At 34.7% G+C, this 20,528-nt stretch overlaps 1 protein-coding gene across 4 annotated transcripts; it reads right to left on the reverse strand.

Moving 5' to 3' along the window:
- Window positions 1-4,399: 4,399 nt before the first annotated feature.
- Window positions 4,400-13,141, reverse strand: LOC136208756 (uncharacterized). Of its 4 annotated transcripts, none has more exons than XM_065999911.1 (8): window positions 12,949-13,141; window positions 11,910-12,077; window positions 7,907-8,012; window positions 6,140-6,322; window positions 5,432-5,911; window positions 5,078-5,158; window positions 4,911-4,991; window positions 4,400-4,814 (listed from the first exon to the last, which is right to left on the reverse strand). In XM_065999911.1, exons 2-7 carry the CDS (start codon window positions 11,955-11,957, stop codon window positions 4,927-4,929), a joined length of 963 nt encoding a protein of 320 aa, XP_065855983.1. In that variant the 5' UTR covers window positions 11,958-12,077; window positions 12,949-13,141; the 3' UTR covers window positions 4,400-4,814; window positions 4,911-4,926. The 4 variants fall into 4 exon arrangements, with proteins under 4 accessions (XP_065855983.1, XP_065855982.1, XP_065855985.1 ...); XM_065999910.1 differs by having other exon boundaries at window positions 11,910-12,116; XM_065999913.1 differs by lacking the exon at window positions 12,949-13,141 and adding an exon at window positions 12,648-12,909.
- Between the last annotated feature and the right edge of the window lie 7,387 nt (window positions 13,142-20,528).

Here is a 20,528-nt window from a genome sequence, read left to right on the forward strand (position 1 = left end):
AAAACTATATAGTTTTAAAATCTACAAAACTAGAGTTTACACTTCTACATTGTTTTACATTTTCCCCTTTATAAAAATATTATTATTAAATAAATAATCGAACCAAACTTCACGAGCATGTTCATGAACATTGTAACCGAGTTTGCTCATGAGCTTCTTCATGAATCTATAATCGAGCTCGTTCACGAACTTTTGAACCGAATTTTACCGTGTTCAAACTCGGCTCGTTTGATGGAGAAGTAGATGGAGATGTTGCTCATAGGATTAAATCTGGTTGGTCGAAGTGGAAGAGTACTACGGGTTTCCTTTGTGACCCCGGCATGCCTAATAGATTGAAGGGAAAATTTTACCGCAAGACCAGCATTGTTATATGGTACGGAGTGTTGGGCAGTGAAACATTGTCACATCCATAAGATGTCGGTGGCGGAGATGCGTATGTTGAGATGGATGTGTGGTCATACGAGAAAGGATCGGGTGAGTAATGAAATAATTAGGACAAAAGTAGGGGTTACAGCTATTGAGAATAAAATGAGAGAAACCCAACTAAGATGGTTTGGCCATGTGAGACGTAGAGCGCTTGATGCGCCGGTTAGGAGGACCGAAGAGTGGCAAAGAGATGTAGTGGTGAGGGGTAGGGGAAGACCTAAGCAAACTTGGAGGAGGGTGATAGAGAGTGATCTGAGTTTATTAGGAATTGAGGAAAATATGGTAGCGGATAGGACGGAGTGGAGGGAGCGAATTTGTGTCGCTGACACGACTTGATTTCACGGTTTTATATGATGGTTCATGTTAACCGACCCTGAATCATTTCGGGACTAAAACTTTGTTGTTGTTGTTGTTGTTGTTGAAACTCGGTTCGTTTACAAATCGAGCCGAACACCGAACCGCTTACAGCCCTACACACAAATGACAACAAATGTAGGTGGATTGAATTAAAATTATGTTGTAAGCAACTAAAACCTACTATTCTTTTTTTTCCTCATATAAATACCTTACTTTGATATCACTTTATGATCAATTTCATCATTAAACTTTGATACCACTCAAAATAGTCAGCACTTTTTTTATATTGATTTCATTATTAGTATTTATTGCCAAATTATTTCAAAAATAGCACATGCTAGCACATTATTAAGTATTCAATTTTTTTTTTTCACAAATTTAATTGGTAACGGTAGATCTATCCACCTTCAAAATCAAGATAAAATACATATTTTGATGAGAGTTTATAGTCGAATTTACATTCTTAGAAGTCAAAGTCTTACTTGATCCGTGCACCGTAAAAAAGGTTGACTTTTTAACCAGATCCAAATAGGACTTAGAGTATTCATGATATTTATATACTCGTTAAATATGAACGAATGCAATTCGCAAGGTATAATGTTCTTTGTATGCCGGAAGGAGATATTAGAATTGCCTGTCACTCTTTAAAAAGTCTTAAAAATAAAACCTTCAAGTTAAAATGACTTTAGCATTAATCATAATAAATCCTAGGTTAATCTAGATAAAAACTTGGGGTAAATTACACCCATGGCCACTGAACTTCATTTCTTCCCGATATGGCCACTGAACTTTACACTTTTTAACACCGATGGCCACTTAACGTCTCAAAATGACCGTTGACGGTTAAAAATAAAAAAATCCAAAGAGTTAATGATATTCTAAGGAACTTTAATTCTTGAAATTTTTCGTTTTGAGGTCATTTGGGTGTTGTTTGGTTAGGAGGGAGAAAGTGAATTTTTAGAGAGAGAAAGCTCCAAAAAATGTGATTTTCGAAAATAAAAAATGTGGTTTCATGGTAAATGTCGTTCTGAACAACTTTAATTCTTGAATATTTTCATTTTGAGGTCGTTAACGGTCATTTTGAGAAGTTAGTTAAAATTAAGTGGCCACCGGTGTTAAAAAGTGTAAAGTTTAATGGTCATACCGGGAAGAAATGAAGTTCAGTGGCCATAATGTGAAAATGGGTAAAGTTCAGTGGCCATGGGTGTAATTTACCCTAAAAACTTGAGTTTTCTTCTTCCTTAATGGAATATGAGGGGGTCAATGTTGAAAATAATAAATTTAATTTAAAAAATAAAAGAGATAAGATGTAAAAATACCCCCTAACGTTGGTAGCTAAAAGCAATTTTACCTCTAACATTGGCAAGTTTCGTCAATTTTAGACATTATTATAAAACATAAATATTTTGTTTTTTATTTTACACCAATTGCACATAAGTTGATTCTAAAAAAAATCATATTTTTTGTGATCTAATAACAGAATTGGAGATTAATATTTTTAAATTCGGTGAAATATTTGAATTTTTTGTCCAACTTGTACAAAATACAGTATATTTTTAAATTTTTCCACGTTTAATCATATGTTTGTAATCAGTTACTAATGAGTGATAAAATGACGCACATGTGAAGTGTAGATGACAAGATTCATGACCGAGAAGACAATTTGATAAATAATTTCTCGAATTTATTTGCAAGTTTTTAAGCTACGGGACTGCGTCAAACCCAAATAGTATTTTTTTTTTGTACTTTATTCTAACAATACAACTATTAAGTATTTTGATCTTTGTAAATTATCCCAAAAAGTTTGATCTTTATTTGTTTTTATTGGTCATGTTAAAAATTAATTAAATTTGATCATAAAAAAAATTAATTAAATTTTAATTTATAAAAAAAAAAGAGTAAAAAACTAGGGGCATAAGGCTTCTAAAATGCTGGAGCCGCCCCAACGTCCGGCAACTCATACGGTGAAACTCGAAATTGCAGAAAACGAGAATCGGAAAATGAAAACGGTGAAATGAAATCTCACCTACCCACACTCTCTTTATAGGTACCAGCGCAACATTTCACATGTCTGAATACACATGTGGCACGTGGCACGTTGTAAAAGAAAAACCTTAAAGTGAAACAAAGTGTTGTTTAGGAAAAAAGAAAGCACATGCTCTATCCTGAAAAACCTAGACTCGACTTATAGGGGATTTTTGATAATATAGTCTCACACTTAACCGACTCCTCCCCTTACATTAACCGAATGTCATATCAAGGTTTATGTGGGCTTCTTTCTTATAACGTCAATTAAAGGAATTCTCTCCTAATTAGGAGTTCTTGGTGCGCATAAATAACACCCCTAGATAAGGAATGTCGACTTATCATTTTCTTATCGGACACATAACTCTCTGATATAAAGGTATCTAATATGATTATAGCACTTGTAGTCTCTCTAAGCTTTTTTTGTTTTTTCATTCTAAATTAGAACTGACATGATTGTCGAAGTTTTCCTCGTCAGGGATCCGACCAAGTTCATTTGCAAGTGTAGAATATTTCTACTTAACAATGATTAAATATGATATAAAAAAAAAAAAGAAACACCGAATGCTGTTAGATTTTCGAGTTCTTATATTAAGCACTGGGTCTTCCATGTCACTCGGAGGACCCCCAATTCACATTTGGACACGTATACTGTGACATCACGTAATAATTAAAATAGTGGAGTCTTTTATAATATACGTGGGTCCATGTTACACGTGTCAAAATATGTATGGAAGGTCCTCCATTTGACATGAAGAACCCAGTGCTTCTAATAATTTGCCTAGATTTTCATTTTCCTTTGAGCCTAGGTAGAAATTGAACCATATAATTAATTCTGGAAGCGAATTTAGCCTTTCACATATAAAATAGGACAATTTTAACCTTTGCGCTTACTAAACTCTGTAATTTCAAACCTTGCCAACACATTATAAGTTTTTTTTATTAACAAAAAAAGTATTTAAACTTTATTAGATAGTCAGAACGTTCGAAATAGAAAACCTGAATATAAAATTACATATGAAAAAATAAAATAAAATAACTCATGTTTGTTAACAATGCTTAAAATTGCACCATCAAGTAAATATTAAATTTAAAATTGCATTATTTTGAACTTGCAGAAATACCATAACTAACAAAACCACATTATATAAATTTTGAAAACTCAATTTCTTTAATTTGAACAGTCCCTTGAGAAAATTAATCAAATAATCAATGTTATCAAACACGGATGGACCAACCAGTTAAATCGAGACCCAAATCTTCTTCAATCCAGCAATCCAAACAGGACCCAGGCTGACTTCGATCTTGTTTTTTAACTCTCATTCCACTGACTATTTACTCTCTATCTAAATAATAAGACTCATTCCACTAACAATTTACTTTCTATCTAAATAATAAAAAGCTTAGCATCGAAATATTTCTAACTTAAACTTTGAAATACTAATAATAATTTAATACAAAAATTGTTACAATATTAAATTCTAATTTCCAAGTAGTGTATACTTGATTTATTATATATATAAGACCCAACTATAAACTTTGTTTAATGTCTAGTCATGTTCTGATAACATTGCATCTTCCACATTTGAAGTGCCAAAACCAGCAAGCATTAGATTTCATATATTCTAAATTTATAATTAATGTTAATCATTTATTTATACACAGATTTAATACCAAGAGAAGAAGAGATCCTCCAATATTGATCACCAGCCTAGTAAAATTTTGTAAACAAAAACAAACTAAAATCACAAAATCACACCAAAATCACAATTCCACTACCTCCTACACTAAAACCATACCAATTATTCCATCAAGCTGGAACAAAAAAAGGGACCTTTCTTGCTTTATTTCAACTTCTTTCGTCCTAAATAATAAATCCCTAATGTTAAAAGTGCCATCTGCTACCAACCTGTAGTTACTGAAATTTTACACAATAATCAAATGCCTCCAGAAGACTCTACGTCTTACGCTTCTGTTCTTCCAATATGCTACTATATACAAATCCCCTGCAAAGAGTGTAGTTCAATGAAAATCCGAGAACTCACAACTAATGCTCCATTATTTCCAATTGTAATTGTCAATATAAGTTATAAAGAATTTACCCCTGAGATTCTACAGTTATTCACTTCCAAAATCATCATAACTCACACCTTCTGATATAGTGTCCAACCTTTTGTTGTCTCCTGTAAGGGCAAGGCAGCCAATTCAGCTTCATATGCGATAATTTGAACATTGAACATTATGAAAATGGTGAAGAAAAAAGTTAAACCTTGATGTTCTCTTTCTCGAGAATCCAGGAAGTCGTTGTCTGATGCTAGGAAGGGTGATCTGGGATAGTTCTCCAGTATATCTAGAATTTTGAAGCCAATAGTTGAGAAAATAAAAATAACTAACCTAATACAATAATGAGAAATCTATAAAGGGATAGATTGGGAGCCCCAGGGAAAAAAGAGTAAGTTCCCCCATTGCAAGGCCATTCGGTGCATGCATTCAAGTCTAGGCCCTTTGAGAACATGCCCAAAGACCTCTGATCACTTACCCGAGTATAAGAGTGGTTACAGTAGTCAATCCTTGCTGTGTGATTCTAGCACAAAAAATGCATGCATAGATAGAGGGGACAAACCTGAACTCTGAGCAAAATCAGCTGTCAAATCAGAAAGACTGAAATTTCGGGGAATCTGACCCAAGAATCCAAATGAAGAAGTGTCAGCATCCAATAGTGGTTCATTCAGAGCTTGTGAATTCGATTCTACACTACTGAAAGATGCATCTGCAATTGATGGGCGTGCTTCCATGACATTGCCATCAGCACCAAACATATAAGGGGAATTCCCTGAATAACCAGCTTCAGATTTGATCATTCCCCCATTCAGTCCTTGCATTAAACCCATGTTGGAGCTCTGTGTTGAAAGCATGTTTGGATGGGGATCAATTCTATTAGAGTGAGCTGACATTTCAACAGCAGTGTGTATATTTGAATGCAATGATGATCCACCATTAGTGAATGCATTAGTCATGGTGGAACCGAAGGGATGGTGCAAATTCTCTGGCTTCAGAGCTGATCCTGTATGCTCTGGGGCATAGCATACTGAATTCTGGTGCACTGTAGGGAAATTGGAATCAGTGGTCAAGGTAATCGGAGTTGAAATAAACCATAGATGATTTCAATTAACATGGCATCCTATATTGAAAAGCCAAGCATTGGACAAGCAAAACTTCATAAAACACAATTCTTTTTAAGCGAACGCATTCTTAATAATAAGCAAATGAACACATGGCAAAACAGATTAGAGCTGTTAAAAATCAACATGAGAATTAAAATAAGTCTTACTTGATGCGATATGAGATCCATTAGAATTAGACATAGAAGGAACCCCAGTTGAATTCATCTGGCGCATCAATCGCACCTGTTGCTCAAGCAGCTTGTTGAATTCCATTATTTGATGCTTCACTGTTAGTCTCAAATAATATGCCTTGAAGAATTCTCTGTTCTCCTCTTCAAGCTTTTGCCATACTAGAACAACAAAACTGTCATTTGTTAATAAAATGAAGATGCATGTTCTAAGATACATAACCCTGAACCAAAAAGAGAGAGAAGAAAGAAAGGGGAGAGGTTAACAGGAGGTAGGATCATCATGGCTTTCAGGTCTTATTTAAGTTGAAATAAGTCAAAATATTTAAAAGCAAATTTGAAGTTGAACATTATCAACAATACTATTCTAAAAAATAGTTTTCTATATTCTTCAAATATATTTATATATTACCATTCTCATTAATAGTTTCAAAAAAAAATCATGTTGAAATTTCTTGATATCCTTAAATTTAGTATTTATCAAACAATTACATCATTTAACAGTTTCAGAATTTATAACTATAAAAAAAAAAAAAGGGCGGCCCGGTCGCATTACGCGTCCCCGCTGAGCGAGGGTCCGGGGAGGGGTCCCACCACAAGGGTGTATTGGGGGCAAGCCTTCCCTTGCCAATTTAATTGGCAAGAGGCCGCTCCTAAGACTCGAACCCATGACCTCTGGTCACACGGCAACAACGTTTTACCGTTGCGCAAATTACAAAAAAATTCTCTAGTCATCAAGTAGAAAAATGAAGTGATAAGTAGAAATCGTTTTCCAACTTAATACATCCATCTTCACATCCAAGAAGTTCAGAGTTTCTCTTTTTCTTCACATATTACATAATGGAACATTTTTTCATTCGTCATTCAAAATACAAGGATTATCTAAAAGCTAGTCTATTAGTAATCATCTCCATATCACTAATTATCAGCTGTCTTTGATGGTCCCCTTTATGTTGTAAGGGCAAGCAAGAAACAAGAAACGAAGCAAGAATGACACAAGAAATGAAAGAGAATAACAAAATAGGGGAAAAGATAGTGAAGGCATACAAATTTATTATTATGCTTGGTAAGAAATTGTTATAGAAAGTTATAGAAGTTGACTAGCAAATCATAAACTCAATCCACAATTCAATTTGGTTTCATTTTCAATACTATAATGGGCTCATGCTAGCCTGGTTGCATAAAAAGCTCTCAACAATAAGAATATTCAGGAAATCAAGATTTTATCCCACTTTCATTCTACTTTGAAACTAAAAAACTCTACCACGAAACTAATAGAATGCATTATATACCTAGACATATAGTCGAAGCATTAATTCAATATTGAAGAATAACCAATGTAGAAACGAAGACATGGATTATTGCACCCTTCATCCTTACCCATCATTTAGACATTCAGTCCAGGTCAGGTACTTCTCATGAACCTATTTTTACTAGTCAAAAGAATGATAAGGCAAAGGAAGATTTTCAATTTCTTAAGGGATAAAGTTAATCAGATACTGTTTGATGGAATATTAATGGAACAATATATGGCCATACAGGGAAAAAAAATAGGAATCAGTCAATTGTAACCTGCAACTGACTTTAAAATCAACTCACTTGGCATCATCAGAAAAGGAGGCACACAATTCCCTTTGCCTTGTAGTAATAGACTACATTGAATGTGTGCCCACGACAGGTAAAAGCTAACATTTAGAGTACATGGTATAATGTTTCAAGAGACATTAACTTTGTTAGAACAGTTACCAAGTTCAGTGAAGCCAGGTTCAATTTTTGCCTGCGCTAACAATGTTTCCACAACTTCTCTCTGGTTCATGTACAACTGAAGACACCGTTCTATCAAATTTTGCACCTGGATCCAGAGACCAAACCAAAAAAGAATATTAAAAAGTCAATAACCCAGGTTATAATGGGAGGAAAAGCATGCATAGCAGAAACTTTCTTTCTACATGGCATCATGACTAAGGCCTCAATCACAGCGTCATAGCGCAACTAAATCTCAGACTTTTTTCGCCCAATCCTTTTCACCTATTGATTGCCATATTTTGCTGGGAAATAAATGTCAACGACTAGCCAATATCAAAACATTCCCTCTTTCTATCAAACCTTTTCTCTCGTTTCCGTTAGTAACATCTTGTTTTTCACTTTCAGGTAACTAAAGAAGATCAGAAACAAAACATTTCCTTTTGTCTTCTTTTTTTCCTTTGCACATCTACATTAACCATCTGATAAGCAGCCAAGAGGTGCAGCCCATTAAATAATAAATACTAAGTAAGAGTATTTTGGCTTAATGTATATTTACACCTTTAAACTTGGCACGTTTTGCCTATTGGCACACCTGAACTTTTAAAATAGCCTATCACACACTCATAGTTGGCTTTAAAAACATATCACACACCTATAGTTGGTGTGTCATAGGTTTTTAAAGCCAACTATAGGTGTGTGGTAGGTTATTTTAAAAGTTCAGAGTGCCAATAGGCAAAACTTGCCAAGTTTAAGGGTGTAAATATGCATTAAGCCAAATATCTTCTATTCATATATTCCTCCAATATACCTGACATAAACAATTTTTGGTACTGTGTTCATTTGCTTTCTTAAATAGCTGCATCTAATGTTGACAAGTGTAGCGCATCATAACTTGGAAAGAGAAAATCATACTTGCATACAGATTTTAACCAATTAGAACAACAATATTTTGGTTACAAAAACAATATTTCACTCAACCATATTAGCCATTTGATATGATATGAGCCAAGTCCAATCAATATTAGAGTGAAAAATAATTTTCATGTTTACAGAGACAAATTTACTTAAAAGCTGAAGAAAGTTCCTAGAAACTAAATTTTATTCTGGAGAAGTTATCCTTAGGAATTATAGGCTTACTACCAAAATAGTACCCCCAACAAAATCCATTAACTATCAATTTTGGCCTGCCCCTTAACCTTTGCAGATTTGAGGCTCAGCTTTCCACATCAGATTGGAGTTTACAATTAGCTCAATTGCAAGCCAGAAACATGAACTTTTATTGGCTCAAAGCACTATTTGGCCCCTGGTCTATCATAAATATTGTTGTTTGCCTGACCTATGATTTGGTAACACTTATTCCATGACCTATCAACATAGTTGTGAAAGGCATTAGCCTGGGTTGCCTGAGGCGAGAGGTGACCCAGGCAATCCTTCCAGCGCCTCTGGCACTAGAAGGCGGGTGATTAACAAGAGGCGACCGCCTCTCCAACTCAGGCGAGGGGCGGTCTACTCTTGTAGTTAAGGCGGTAGGTCCTCTTTTTGTCTCTGTTCAATGAAAAACAAAATTAGAAAAGAAATATATAATGTTGTTTTAGGCAAGTCAACGATAGAAAGAAAAGAAGAAAAAAGAAACTGCTCCTCGATAGAAACTCTCACCACAACCACCGCCGATCTTCTTCAGTCGGCCAACCATCACCACCGATCTACGTCATTCCACTCTAAGGTACTGTCCTTTTAAACTTTTCACTACTCTTCTTTCTACCCTTCTCCTTTGTTTTTTTTTTTTTTGTTTTTTTTCATCCTACTGATGCTACAGTTATGCTGCCCAAATTTCTACTCTTCTACTTTCTTCTTTATTTTTCTGTTATTATGACTGAGGCTACTGTTATGCTGCCCGATTTTTGGGATTCTTTATGAAAGTTATGCTGAATATGCTACTGTTGCTGATGAAACTGTATATGAAAGTTATGCTGATGATGCTACTGCTATTATTTTTCTGTTATTATTACTTATGTTATGTTTAAGAAAATTTATGGAGGTTATAAGTTTATGCAAGTGTATGAAAGTGTGTGAAACAGTATGAAACTGTATGAAAGTTTGTGAAACTTTCTGGAAGTGTATGAAACAGTAGCTACTAGTGTCTAATTTTCCAAGTTTTGCAGGCTTTTGGACATGAGTATTAGTAATTCTAATACATCAAAGCAACAACAAGAACGGATCCTTGTTGGAAGTATGTGCAAGAGGTCAAGGCAGGGAAGTATTAGTAATTCTGATGATGATGTTTGATACTCCCTCCATTCTCAAATAAGTGTCGTTTTCGTTTTTCAATAAAATTTAGTATAGTTTTTAGGTCTAAGCATTTAAATTTTGTCTTGATTTATGTGTTTTTTAAGCTTTCAAAGTTTTTTCTCCAACCATTATAGGAGAGAGAATTTTTATTTAGTTAATCCATGTAAATTTATTAATTTAAGTGCATATTAATTGTGTTTCTTAATTTGTGTGAAAAACTCTAAAACGACACTTATTTGAGAATGGAGGGGGTATGTTATTAGGAATTAGGATCTTATTATTAGACTAGAAGTTTTATTTTGTTTTACAACTTCAGAAGTTAAAATATTCAATTTGAGTTATGGTTTTATTTTCTGTGTTTTTCTAATTTGTTTGTCACCTCGATCCCTTATCGCCTCGACTCGCCTTTAAAAACTATGCCTATCAAAATCAATAAAATTTACACAAATTTGGACAAAACTAAGAGACAGCGTCTAAATTGTTTAGTGTGGCAAAAACGATAAACTATGGTTCATGCACCTTGTTAACTATTATGCCCAAGTCATCAAAAATTCCATCCACCTGTGTAAAAAAGAAATATAAAATTCTTATTTCTTGCCTTTCATGGTACATTAGTAGCAAGGTGACATGAATTATATTATAGTTTTAAACTTGTATTACGTTTCTGCCACTGTAAACAATTTATATGACATCTCTTAGTTCCATCCATACTGATGTATTAATGTTACCAAATCATAAGTCAGTGTACAAACATCAACATTTGTAATAGGTGAGCCATTTCTATTTTAAGTTAATGGCTGTTATCAAATGAAAAAATAAAATAAAATAGTCAATGTAAAGGAAAATTATGTTAATCTAAGACCTAAGATCAGGTCCCCGTACTAGCCCCTTTTTTCTGGCACTGATCCATCTTTTTCCTCTAGTAAGTACTGAACCAAGAGAATTGAATGCCATTTTCTACAAGATTCACATCAATCCAATAATTGCAAAAATAAACCTAAATAGTGACATTCAAATCATTAAAGGATAAAAACAAGGAAACATTTTGATAACATGTGCTGAAACCTCACAAGAAAACAATTCCTAATGATAAATACTGTTAACTAAATTTTTAAAAAATAACTTAATAATAACTCTAATTTGATCAATTACCAAACATTTAGATCATAAAGTGTTGGATTGAAGCAAAAGGAGAATCTAAATTTTCATTGAATCTAGCTTGATCGCAATTTCTGAGCTAACAATACTTGTCACTTGAACTTTTGATCTCGTTAGCAAAGTTCAACTGTGATCATTTATTGCATGTTATGGATATAACTCGGTTTCATCCATGACTTCAGCAGGATCACAAAATTTACAAAAATAAAATCTGTGGAATGCATTTTTAAGTTTCGACGAGTTTCATCTTTACTAGTGATAAAATCACATAGAGTTTCAGCTGGAAATCTAACATGACAACCAAAAGAATTCTCGTCAAGTTCAAAAACTAAAATTTATAGGTCATGTCTGATAGGTTGGCCCAAAAGTTCACCATAACTTTACAACAATCTGATTATAGCTACCTTATTAGATTAGAATGTTAGTTACAGCAAAAAAAATTCTCATCGATTTCAAAAATTAAAAATTTATAGGACTTATTTTAATTGGCAACAAGCAAACAGGTAGCAGAACATGGTTCATATTAATACAGGTGATGATGAAGCTCAAAGCTTACCACTTGTATATCTTTGGGTGAGACCCTTCTAGCTGGTCCGCTCGACATTTCTTGAGACACAAAAGAAATGTTAGCTGTTTAAGTACAGAACTGGAATACGCTGCTCACCCTCTAGATATAATCCACTGAGCTTCCAGCCCCAATTAAAATATTACGTGTCTGTCCAACCTTAAGGCAACAACCCAGAGTTTATTTCCTTATTCCAATCTATAACAAAAACACAATATAAAAGAAAAAAAAAAAATCTTAAAGAGAGAAGTTCACATCAAAATAAATAATAGCCACCAGCAATGAAACAATACAGACATATCATATAATCCTGGCATTACCACCCCACCCCAAAGTAAATGAATAAACAAAACAGTATGGGAAGACATTAGTATTAAAAGTCAAACGATAGATAAGGTAACCACTAACCAGAGTAACAAAATATTACTCCAGCGTTAATTCAAGCTTACCAACCCTCCTCTTGGAGCCCAAATAAAATACAATATCCGTCCCTGAGACTATCATGCAAATTCATTCAGGAAAACGTGCTCGAAATTATTCAGAAATACGACCTATTTCAAAAAATCATATGATCACTAAAATTAAACCCCAAAATCACCTCCACCGTATTCTCATTCCATTGAACAGAATAACAAGCTCAACCTAAATTAAGGAAGTGTCCCATAGAACGACCATAAAACTAATAACAAGATTCCAATTTATTTCTATAATTCATAAACGGCAATATACCTGGAACTGTAAACAGACAGTTGGGAGTTAAAAAGAAGAAACGAAAGGATTTTCTCCGAATCAGAACAGTACACAGACTAATGAAACCCTGGAAGACATATACGATTAAGAAAATCCTACGCCTACAAAGAGAAAAACTCATCTCTTTTCTGTACTAAAAAATAAAAAAAAGGTGTTAACAGGAGAAGATTGAATTCTGGAGGACTCAACCCTAATACTGAAATTCGGTGAAAGAGTTGAAAAAAAACTCGATTGGTATTCAGAAAATATGCAGTTGAATAAGGGTATTGATTGATCTTACCATAAGTCGACGTGATTTTGACTTTTGAGGGATGGAAGGGGACGTTTTTGGATTGATGAAGAAATAGAAATAGAAGTTTCTGCCAACTCTGCCTACTCCAAATTCCTTTCCGTATTTCCGATCATGGTTATCGTCTAATAGAAATATATGGCCCCGAGAAATGACGTGTCCACTCCCATCTCATTCTCTCTGTTTTTCAATACCAACTATGCCCTTTTATCATTATTATCGTTCGAAGGTATGTTTGTTTGGTTGGGGATGGCAACGGTTAGAGTTAATGTAAATGTCAAAACCTTATTTATTATTATTTTTTTTTTGGGTTAATACACATCTTTGCCTTTGTGTTTTCTCGGAAAAACAGATTTGCCCTTAAATCAAATAAACCTACAAAACTATCCCTGAATTTTTCATGAACCTGCAATTATACTCTAATCTGACAGAGCTGCTAAACGGCGATGACATCAAACCTTCTTATCTCCAGAAAAACTTCAGATAAGAACAACCAATCACAAACAGAAAAAAATATGCACATTCAATTTCGATTAAAAGCAAGTTAGAAGAATAGATTGGTCAAAATTCATTTTCATAAAAGTTCAATCAACCTAATAAAATGGTGTCTAAACCTCCTAATTAATCCAAAAGCAATAGCAATAGAAAAAAATAAGAAACCAAATGAATTTTGATTGTCGTCATCCAATTTTTTGGAGACAAGAAGGTTTGATGTCATCCCCGTTTAGCAGCTCCGTCAGATTATGGTATAATTGCAGGTTTATGGAAAATTCAGGGATAGTTTTGTGGGTTTATTTGATTTAAGGGTAAATCTGTTTGTCCACGAAAACACATGGGCAAATATGTGTATTAACCCTTTTTTTTTAATAACTTGTTTAAATTGGTTATTTTATCTTTTCAACCAGGGCCGGCTTTAGGGAGATGTCGCCTAGGGTCTCCGATCAGAATTTTTTTTAAATTTGATAATTATTAAAATTACAATGGTTAAAAATATATAGACTTAGATATATAATAAAATGTATTATTAGGCTGAATGGTAAAGGCATAGTGGAGCTATTTGTGAGGATGTGAGTTTGATTCCCAGAATTACATGTTTTGGTTCTCATTTTACATTTTCTTTTGTTCCTCATTTTCTTAGTAATAAGAATAATATGTTTCTTATTAGTATATAAAGTTCTTTTCTCTTTATTTTTCATATATTTTATTTTATTATTATTATCATATAATTTTAATAATTATTTTTTTATAATTTTAATTTTTTCTTAAACCAAAATGTTAATATATATCCAATCTAAAATGATTAATATATATTGATTTACTTGTTGCAATATATTTTAGGGCACAATTAATTTTCACTAATTTACTCATTTTATTGAGTTAATTACATATAAGAGTTAATTACATAACAACTTATATCGATCAAATTTTTTATGGTGAGTATTCTTACAAAATCAAAATGAAAATTATAATTTAGTAGGACAACAATTTATAAGAAGGTCCGAATACTTATGGACCACCGCAAAACGTTATGGACCACCGCAAATCATTTCTTATCCTTAAAAATAATATATATTTTTTTTTGCTTATATGGAATGAGCTCGTTATTCGAGTTTTATGAAGTGAGTTAATTACATAACAACCTGTACCGATCAATTTTTTTATGATAAATATTTTTACAAATTCAGAATAAAAATTATAATCTAGTAGGACAATAAGTCATAAAAAAAGACTCAAATGTTTATGGACCGGCCCTAAACATAGGCTATGAGTACGATCGTCTAAGACATGAGCTAAAATGGTCTCAAATTGTTTTTTACTATATATATATATAGAAAAAAAATTTAAATAACCAAATAATATGATATTTTAGATCTAGAATATGTCCAAATTTCTATTTTAAACTTTTAAGTACGATTTATTTTTTTATTAAGGGCTTTTTTATCTTTTTTTTCATCTAGGCCCATAAAAAAATCAGGACCGGTCTTGCCTGGGGCCTCTAAAATACTGGAGCCGGCCAAGTCCTCAACTCATCGAACGTCATATTTACCCCCATTAACTCTATAAAAGTGGTATTTCTTACCTCCTCAACTTGTCCATTTACCCCCAACTCATAGAATAAGTTTCAACAAGAATAAGTTTCTTTCAACAAGAATAAGTTTCTTTCAAGAAGTAAACTGAATTTTAATAGTCTTGGTTCCTTGAACCTTAGAAGAGTGATGATAACTCAAAATAACTTCATGGTCCGGAGAAGAACCAATATAAGTCTTGGGGAGTGGTTTGTTATTGCAACTATAAGTAGTTGCACCAGAATATAAGTCTTGGGGAGTGGTTTGTTATTGCACCAGAATCATATCACCAATCATCACTTTTGGTAAAGGTGCCATATGCAATTCTTAGATCATACAAATGTGCAACTCAAAAACCATGACAATAGTTGCATTATTGTCAACATATCGAACAACATTTTCTTTGCCTGCACTCTCATTCTTATTATGATTTTGTTATTCTTCTTCTTGGGGTTCTGTTGACCCAAAATAAAATAAATTTTATTTTCATGTTTTATAGAAAGATTATGTTTAATTTTAGGGTATAGTTTCCACTTTTTATAAATAAAAATAAGAAGAATGAAAAATAAATAAATAAATAAAATGATGCTAACCTCTAGCTCGGCGAGTTGGAAGTCAGCTCGGCGAGCTAGAGGCCAGTCCTCGCCCGGAGCCCGTTTTCGGTCCACCGACTTCTCCAAATGCACTCGAACACAACCACGAGCTAACCTACAAAGCCTAGCCTATCCCCAAACCTATGCCTAAGCCTTAAAAGTCTCTCTAACCACAAGGTAGTGGGGTGATGTGGCATGGAAGTTGAGGGAAGTTAAGAATAAGTTGGTGGTGGTTAATAGAAGTTGAGGAAGTTAGTGAGGTGGCAAGTTAGTGGTCAAAATTAGAGAGAAAAATAAGGGTTAGTTGATGATTAATTACTCAAAATTCCCTCTCAAAATGCTATAAATAGACCCTACATTCTTCATAATTAGACACACACTCAACACACCCAAAACCCCTTCCTAAGGTTCCTTCCAATGCTCTTTATTCTTAGTTCTTGAGTTCTTCCTTTTTTGTTCTTCATTTTTCTTAGCTTTAATTCCTTCTTTTAGCTTGCCTTTAGCTTTAATTCAAGTTCTAATAGCCTCTTTCCAAGTTTTTTCAATTCAATCTAGCATTCCTAAGCCTTTAGTTTGCTCAATCTTTAGCTAGAATTCTGTTTCCAAATTAATTTTCCAGATTCGTCCAATTATTTTCAAAGCCCGATTTCGTCCATTTAAATCATTCTTTGCCTTCAATCCCTTCAACAAAGTTGTTCCTGACGTCCTGAGGTTCAATCTAGTATATTTATTTTCCCAATTCCGTGCCCAGAAACTATAGTTACAAGCCAATCTTTACAGCCCAAATTCTTGTAGATATTTTGTTTCCAAAATTTCCCGGATTCGACCAATTATTTTCAACTCCCAATTTCATCCATTTAGAGTCTGTTTTAGCCTTCGGTCCCTTATAGAAGTTTGTTCCTCACTTTCTGAAATTAAGTATAGCCTGTTTACTCGTCCAATTTCGTTTTCTTAAGCACTCAATTAAGTCCACTGAAGTCAAGGGTTAAATCTGTCCCATTTGCCTACCATACGTTTTGATATTGCCAAGATCGTATCCCGCACGGGCCCAACCAACCGCGGTGCTCCGAGGACTTCAAGCCGACATCAAAGTTCAACGTCCAGCCGAAATAGCTATTGTGGCTCCGAGTTTGTCATTGAATTTTCAATTTTATTTTAATTGCATTTCAATTCCTTGTATTGATTTGTTTTTTCCAATTCAATTGATTGTCTATATGTTTAGTATAGAAATTTTTCAATTGTAATTCATTTTTAATTTCATGCTTTTTGAACATATGTATTCAGACCTTGATCAAATCAATAAAATACCAATTTTTTCACCAAATCTCGTGTCAATTTCGCATTTTTAATTTCTTTATTTTACCCGTCTTCAATTTATACGCTTAGCTTAAATAAAAATAATTAATCTAGCAAAGTTTTTATAACGGCGCTAGAGGCCTAAAAGGGACTTTTTCAATCTTTGCGTCCCTCGCCAATCGTCTCGTTTAGATTTCAAGTTTGGCGCGCAAACTCCATAAACTTAACTATTTTAATTGAGAAATAATCTTCTCTGGCACGCCCGCACCCTAACCACACGTGACAAGGTTGAAAATTAGCGTATTCGCAAAATATCTCTAATAGTTTCTTACAAAATCTTTTGATATGCCTTTGTCACCACAATTATAACAAACAACATCAACCAAATTCTTCTTAAACTTTTTATTATTATTTGGGTATTCTAATTATTTCATTTTATCTTTTTACATTTCTTTTGATTATTACTGGCATAATTAACTTTTGAACTCGAAGCAACATATGTTTCTTATAAAGAAATTAAGTTTCCTCTTCAATCTGTAAATGCTTATGAATCTGTTCCAAATTATACTCCTCAGAAGTATGTAGCTATTTCTTCCTATAGTCATTCCAACTTGGAGGTAATTTGGCTATGACTTCCCCCATAAGTAGTTTCTCAGGAATTTTTTATAGAAAGATCCTTAGATTTACAGGTCAAAATAAGAAATTCATGGACTTGATCAAGTACAAACGCAAAATCATTCATAGTAAATTAAAAAATCCATAATGACAATCTTATGCGCCCATTGTTTTTTTGAATTATACTTCTTGTCTAGAGAGATCCATATATTATTTTCCTTCTGGACATGAATGTACATATATCATAAAGACAATTAGAAAGACGATTCATAATATATCCTCCGCACATAGCCTCATGTTCTTCTCACTTCTTACATTCAACCATGATCATATCAGTATCATTGTCACTTGGTTCCATAATAGACTTGAGATCAGTATCAAGAATGTTAAAAAAAAAAATCAAAGTGATCATAAAAAACTTCATAGTCTCCTTCCAACGAGTAAAATTTGTCCCATCGAAATGGTCAAGTTTACCAGCATCATCGAAGTTTTTCAATGCATTCTCCATAATATTTTCTTAATATTGTTAGGAAATGGGTATAGTAAATAGAAATTATGGAAATGATTAATCATTTTCCTTAAGGAAATATTAGCCCACTATCAATTGATATCGGGTTACTAGTTAAGTTTCATGTATAATTTCTCTAATACAAAATTAATGATATCAATTCCATTAATTTTTCTATAATCATATATTAACAATTGAGAAAAAAAATATAAAAAGATCAGAACATATTAAAAATATTTATAACCAAAAGTTGGTTACAAAACAATGCAAAAAATGTAGGATATTGATAACTGGCGATGAACTTTTGATCGGATTCCTTCCCAGTGGGGGGCGTCGTTGGGTTCGACGGGGGGAAGCTCCGATGCCAAAGTCAGTGTGTGAATATCAATAAACTGTATTGACAAGAGAAGGGTCTAGAGTGAGAATGTGAATGTGTACCTCAATAGTTTGTGATGCAAGCTATTTATAGTCATGTGATCGTAACTCCCTGTAACCAGAAAGTCTCCATTAATGCCTTATTAATGGCGGTTACGGATCTCCTTTAAGTGTGGCCGTAGCTCATTAACGTTCCATTAATTGCCTTTTATTGGGAATCGGCTCAACCGTTCGGCGGGCGGATCGAGGCATGATGGCGGGTCTCACGTAGATTTGACTACGGATCGTGTGTGGCGGAGTCTAGGTGATCCGCCATTTGGATGACTTGCTTGATACGCCATTGCTTCCCTGGGCGCCCCAATACGCTGCCGTTTTGGTAAATATCCTCTTTGATCCCATGGATAATATCTCGATGTTATCAGAAGCCCCCCCAAAGTTCCGTTAAAATCCTTTAGGGCTTTTGCACTTCCTTGCACGCCGTCATGATGAATCACATTTATGATCACTCTGTTCCAGGCCATTCATTGAGCGACAGGTGTCCTAGGCGCGCTGCACGAGGTAAGAGGTGATACCTTCTTCAACCTCTCTCTTCTTTTTCCGATTCATTTGCTATTTTCCTCTCATTTCGTTCGAGTTTCTTCAGAGCATTTTCCGGCATCAAGAATCTTCAAAGCTTCCTATTCTCATGTAAGTGAATCTTCTCGTCTTGTTTTCTGGGTTTTTTTATGAGTTCTTCTTCTGGGTCTACTACTGAACTCTTTAATCTGACCACCACTTCCTCCGAAACTTTAATTTGCTGGACAACTTCTTCCGAGAGTTCTAGTTCTTCTGAAAGTACGCCTAGCTGTGATTTTACCGAGTTGTATAACACGGTGAGGGAGAGTAGGAATCGTCGAACTCGTTTGGTTAGGACTCAGAATTTTCCTGCCGCCGTGACTCATATTGCTCCGACGATAGATTCTAGGAGATTTTCCAAAATGGAGGCTTCTTCCTCGACTCCGATTAGGAAAAAAGCGCCTCGGGCAGAGTCTACTCCGTCTCATATGAGTGTCGCGGATCTAGCAGATTTGGCGAATCGTTATCCGTGGATCAAGGATTACGAGACTGAGTTGGCGGCTGCACACCAGCTACCCCCCTGTCCGCCCATAGGATACCTGTCTGTGTATAGTAATCATGTGGAGAGAGAGTTCCGTCTTCCTCTTCCTAAGATGATGGCGGATATCCTGGAGTATTTTGGGATCACTGTCTGCCAGCTGCATCCAAATGGATGGTTAGATATGGCTTTAGACTGTTATTTAGCTTCAAACCTGGAGGTAGTCTGTAATCCTCGAGTCTTCCGGTCCCTTCACAAACCTACGAAGCGTAAATCCGAATCTTTCTATACTTTCGCCAAATTCAAAACTTACTCGCCCTTCTATGGTAAGATGTCGAACGTCCATCTCTGGGACGAAATTTTTTTTTCGTTAAGGTGAAAAAGGACGAACCTCTGGGGTTCCCGTCGGTTTGGAATGCCAAACCTCTGCATATGGCTGGAGATCTACGTATACTGACGGACAGCGATGAGAAGGTGGCGGATCTCATGAAAAGCATCAGGACAGATGCTTGGACGTACACCGATGCTTTGGAATTCATGATGAATGACATTCCTCTGATCCACCGCGAAGAGAATGGAATTACTTACGTGAAGTTTACTCAACTAGATGAAGGTAATTTTGTTTCTTCCTTGAACTTTGATTATTTCGTTGTTCCCTTGTCAGGGGTTTGTCTGAGGCAAGTCGCGCCCTTGTAGAGATGCGTAGAAAACAGAAGGAGCTGGAGGCACAAAAAGATACGCAGGTGGCGGATCCCCATAAGAGCTCTGGGAAACGTCCTGCTGAAGGTGTCGCGGATCCCCCTCTTAAGAAAAAGAGGTTCGTCGCCGCTGGCGGAGAAAAGTTATTGGGGGATGCCATAAGAGCCGAGAAACCTAGGCTGGAGCTTGAGCAGGTACATTTACTTTACAGTTTTTCTTTCTTTTATCATGGATCTTGACTTGGGCCTTTTAATCTTTTACATAGGTGGTGAAGCCCGACTTGGGAGGGTATTGGCTCGCCAAGTATGGTGATAAAGGGTCCTTGA

Source organism: Euphorbia lathyris, chromosome 10 (genome assembly GCF_963576675.1).
Source record: "Euphorbia lathyris chromosome 10, ddEupLath1.1, whole genome shotgun sequence".
NCBI lineage: Eukaryota > Viridiplantae > Streptophyta > Magnoliopsida > Malpighiales > Euphorbiaceae > Euphorbia > Euphorbia lathyris.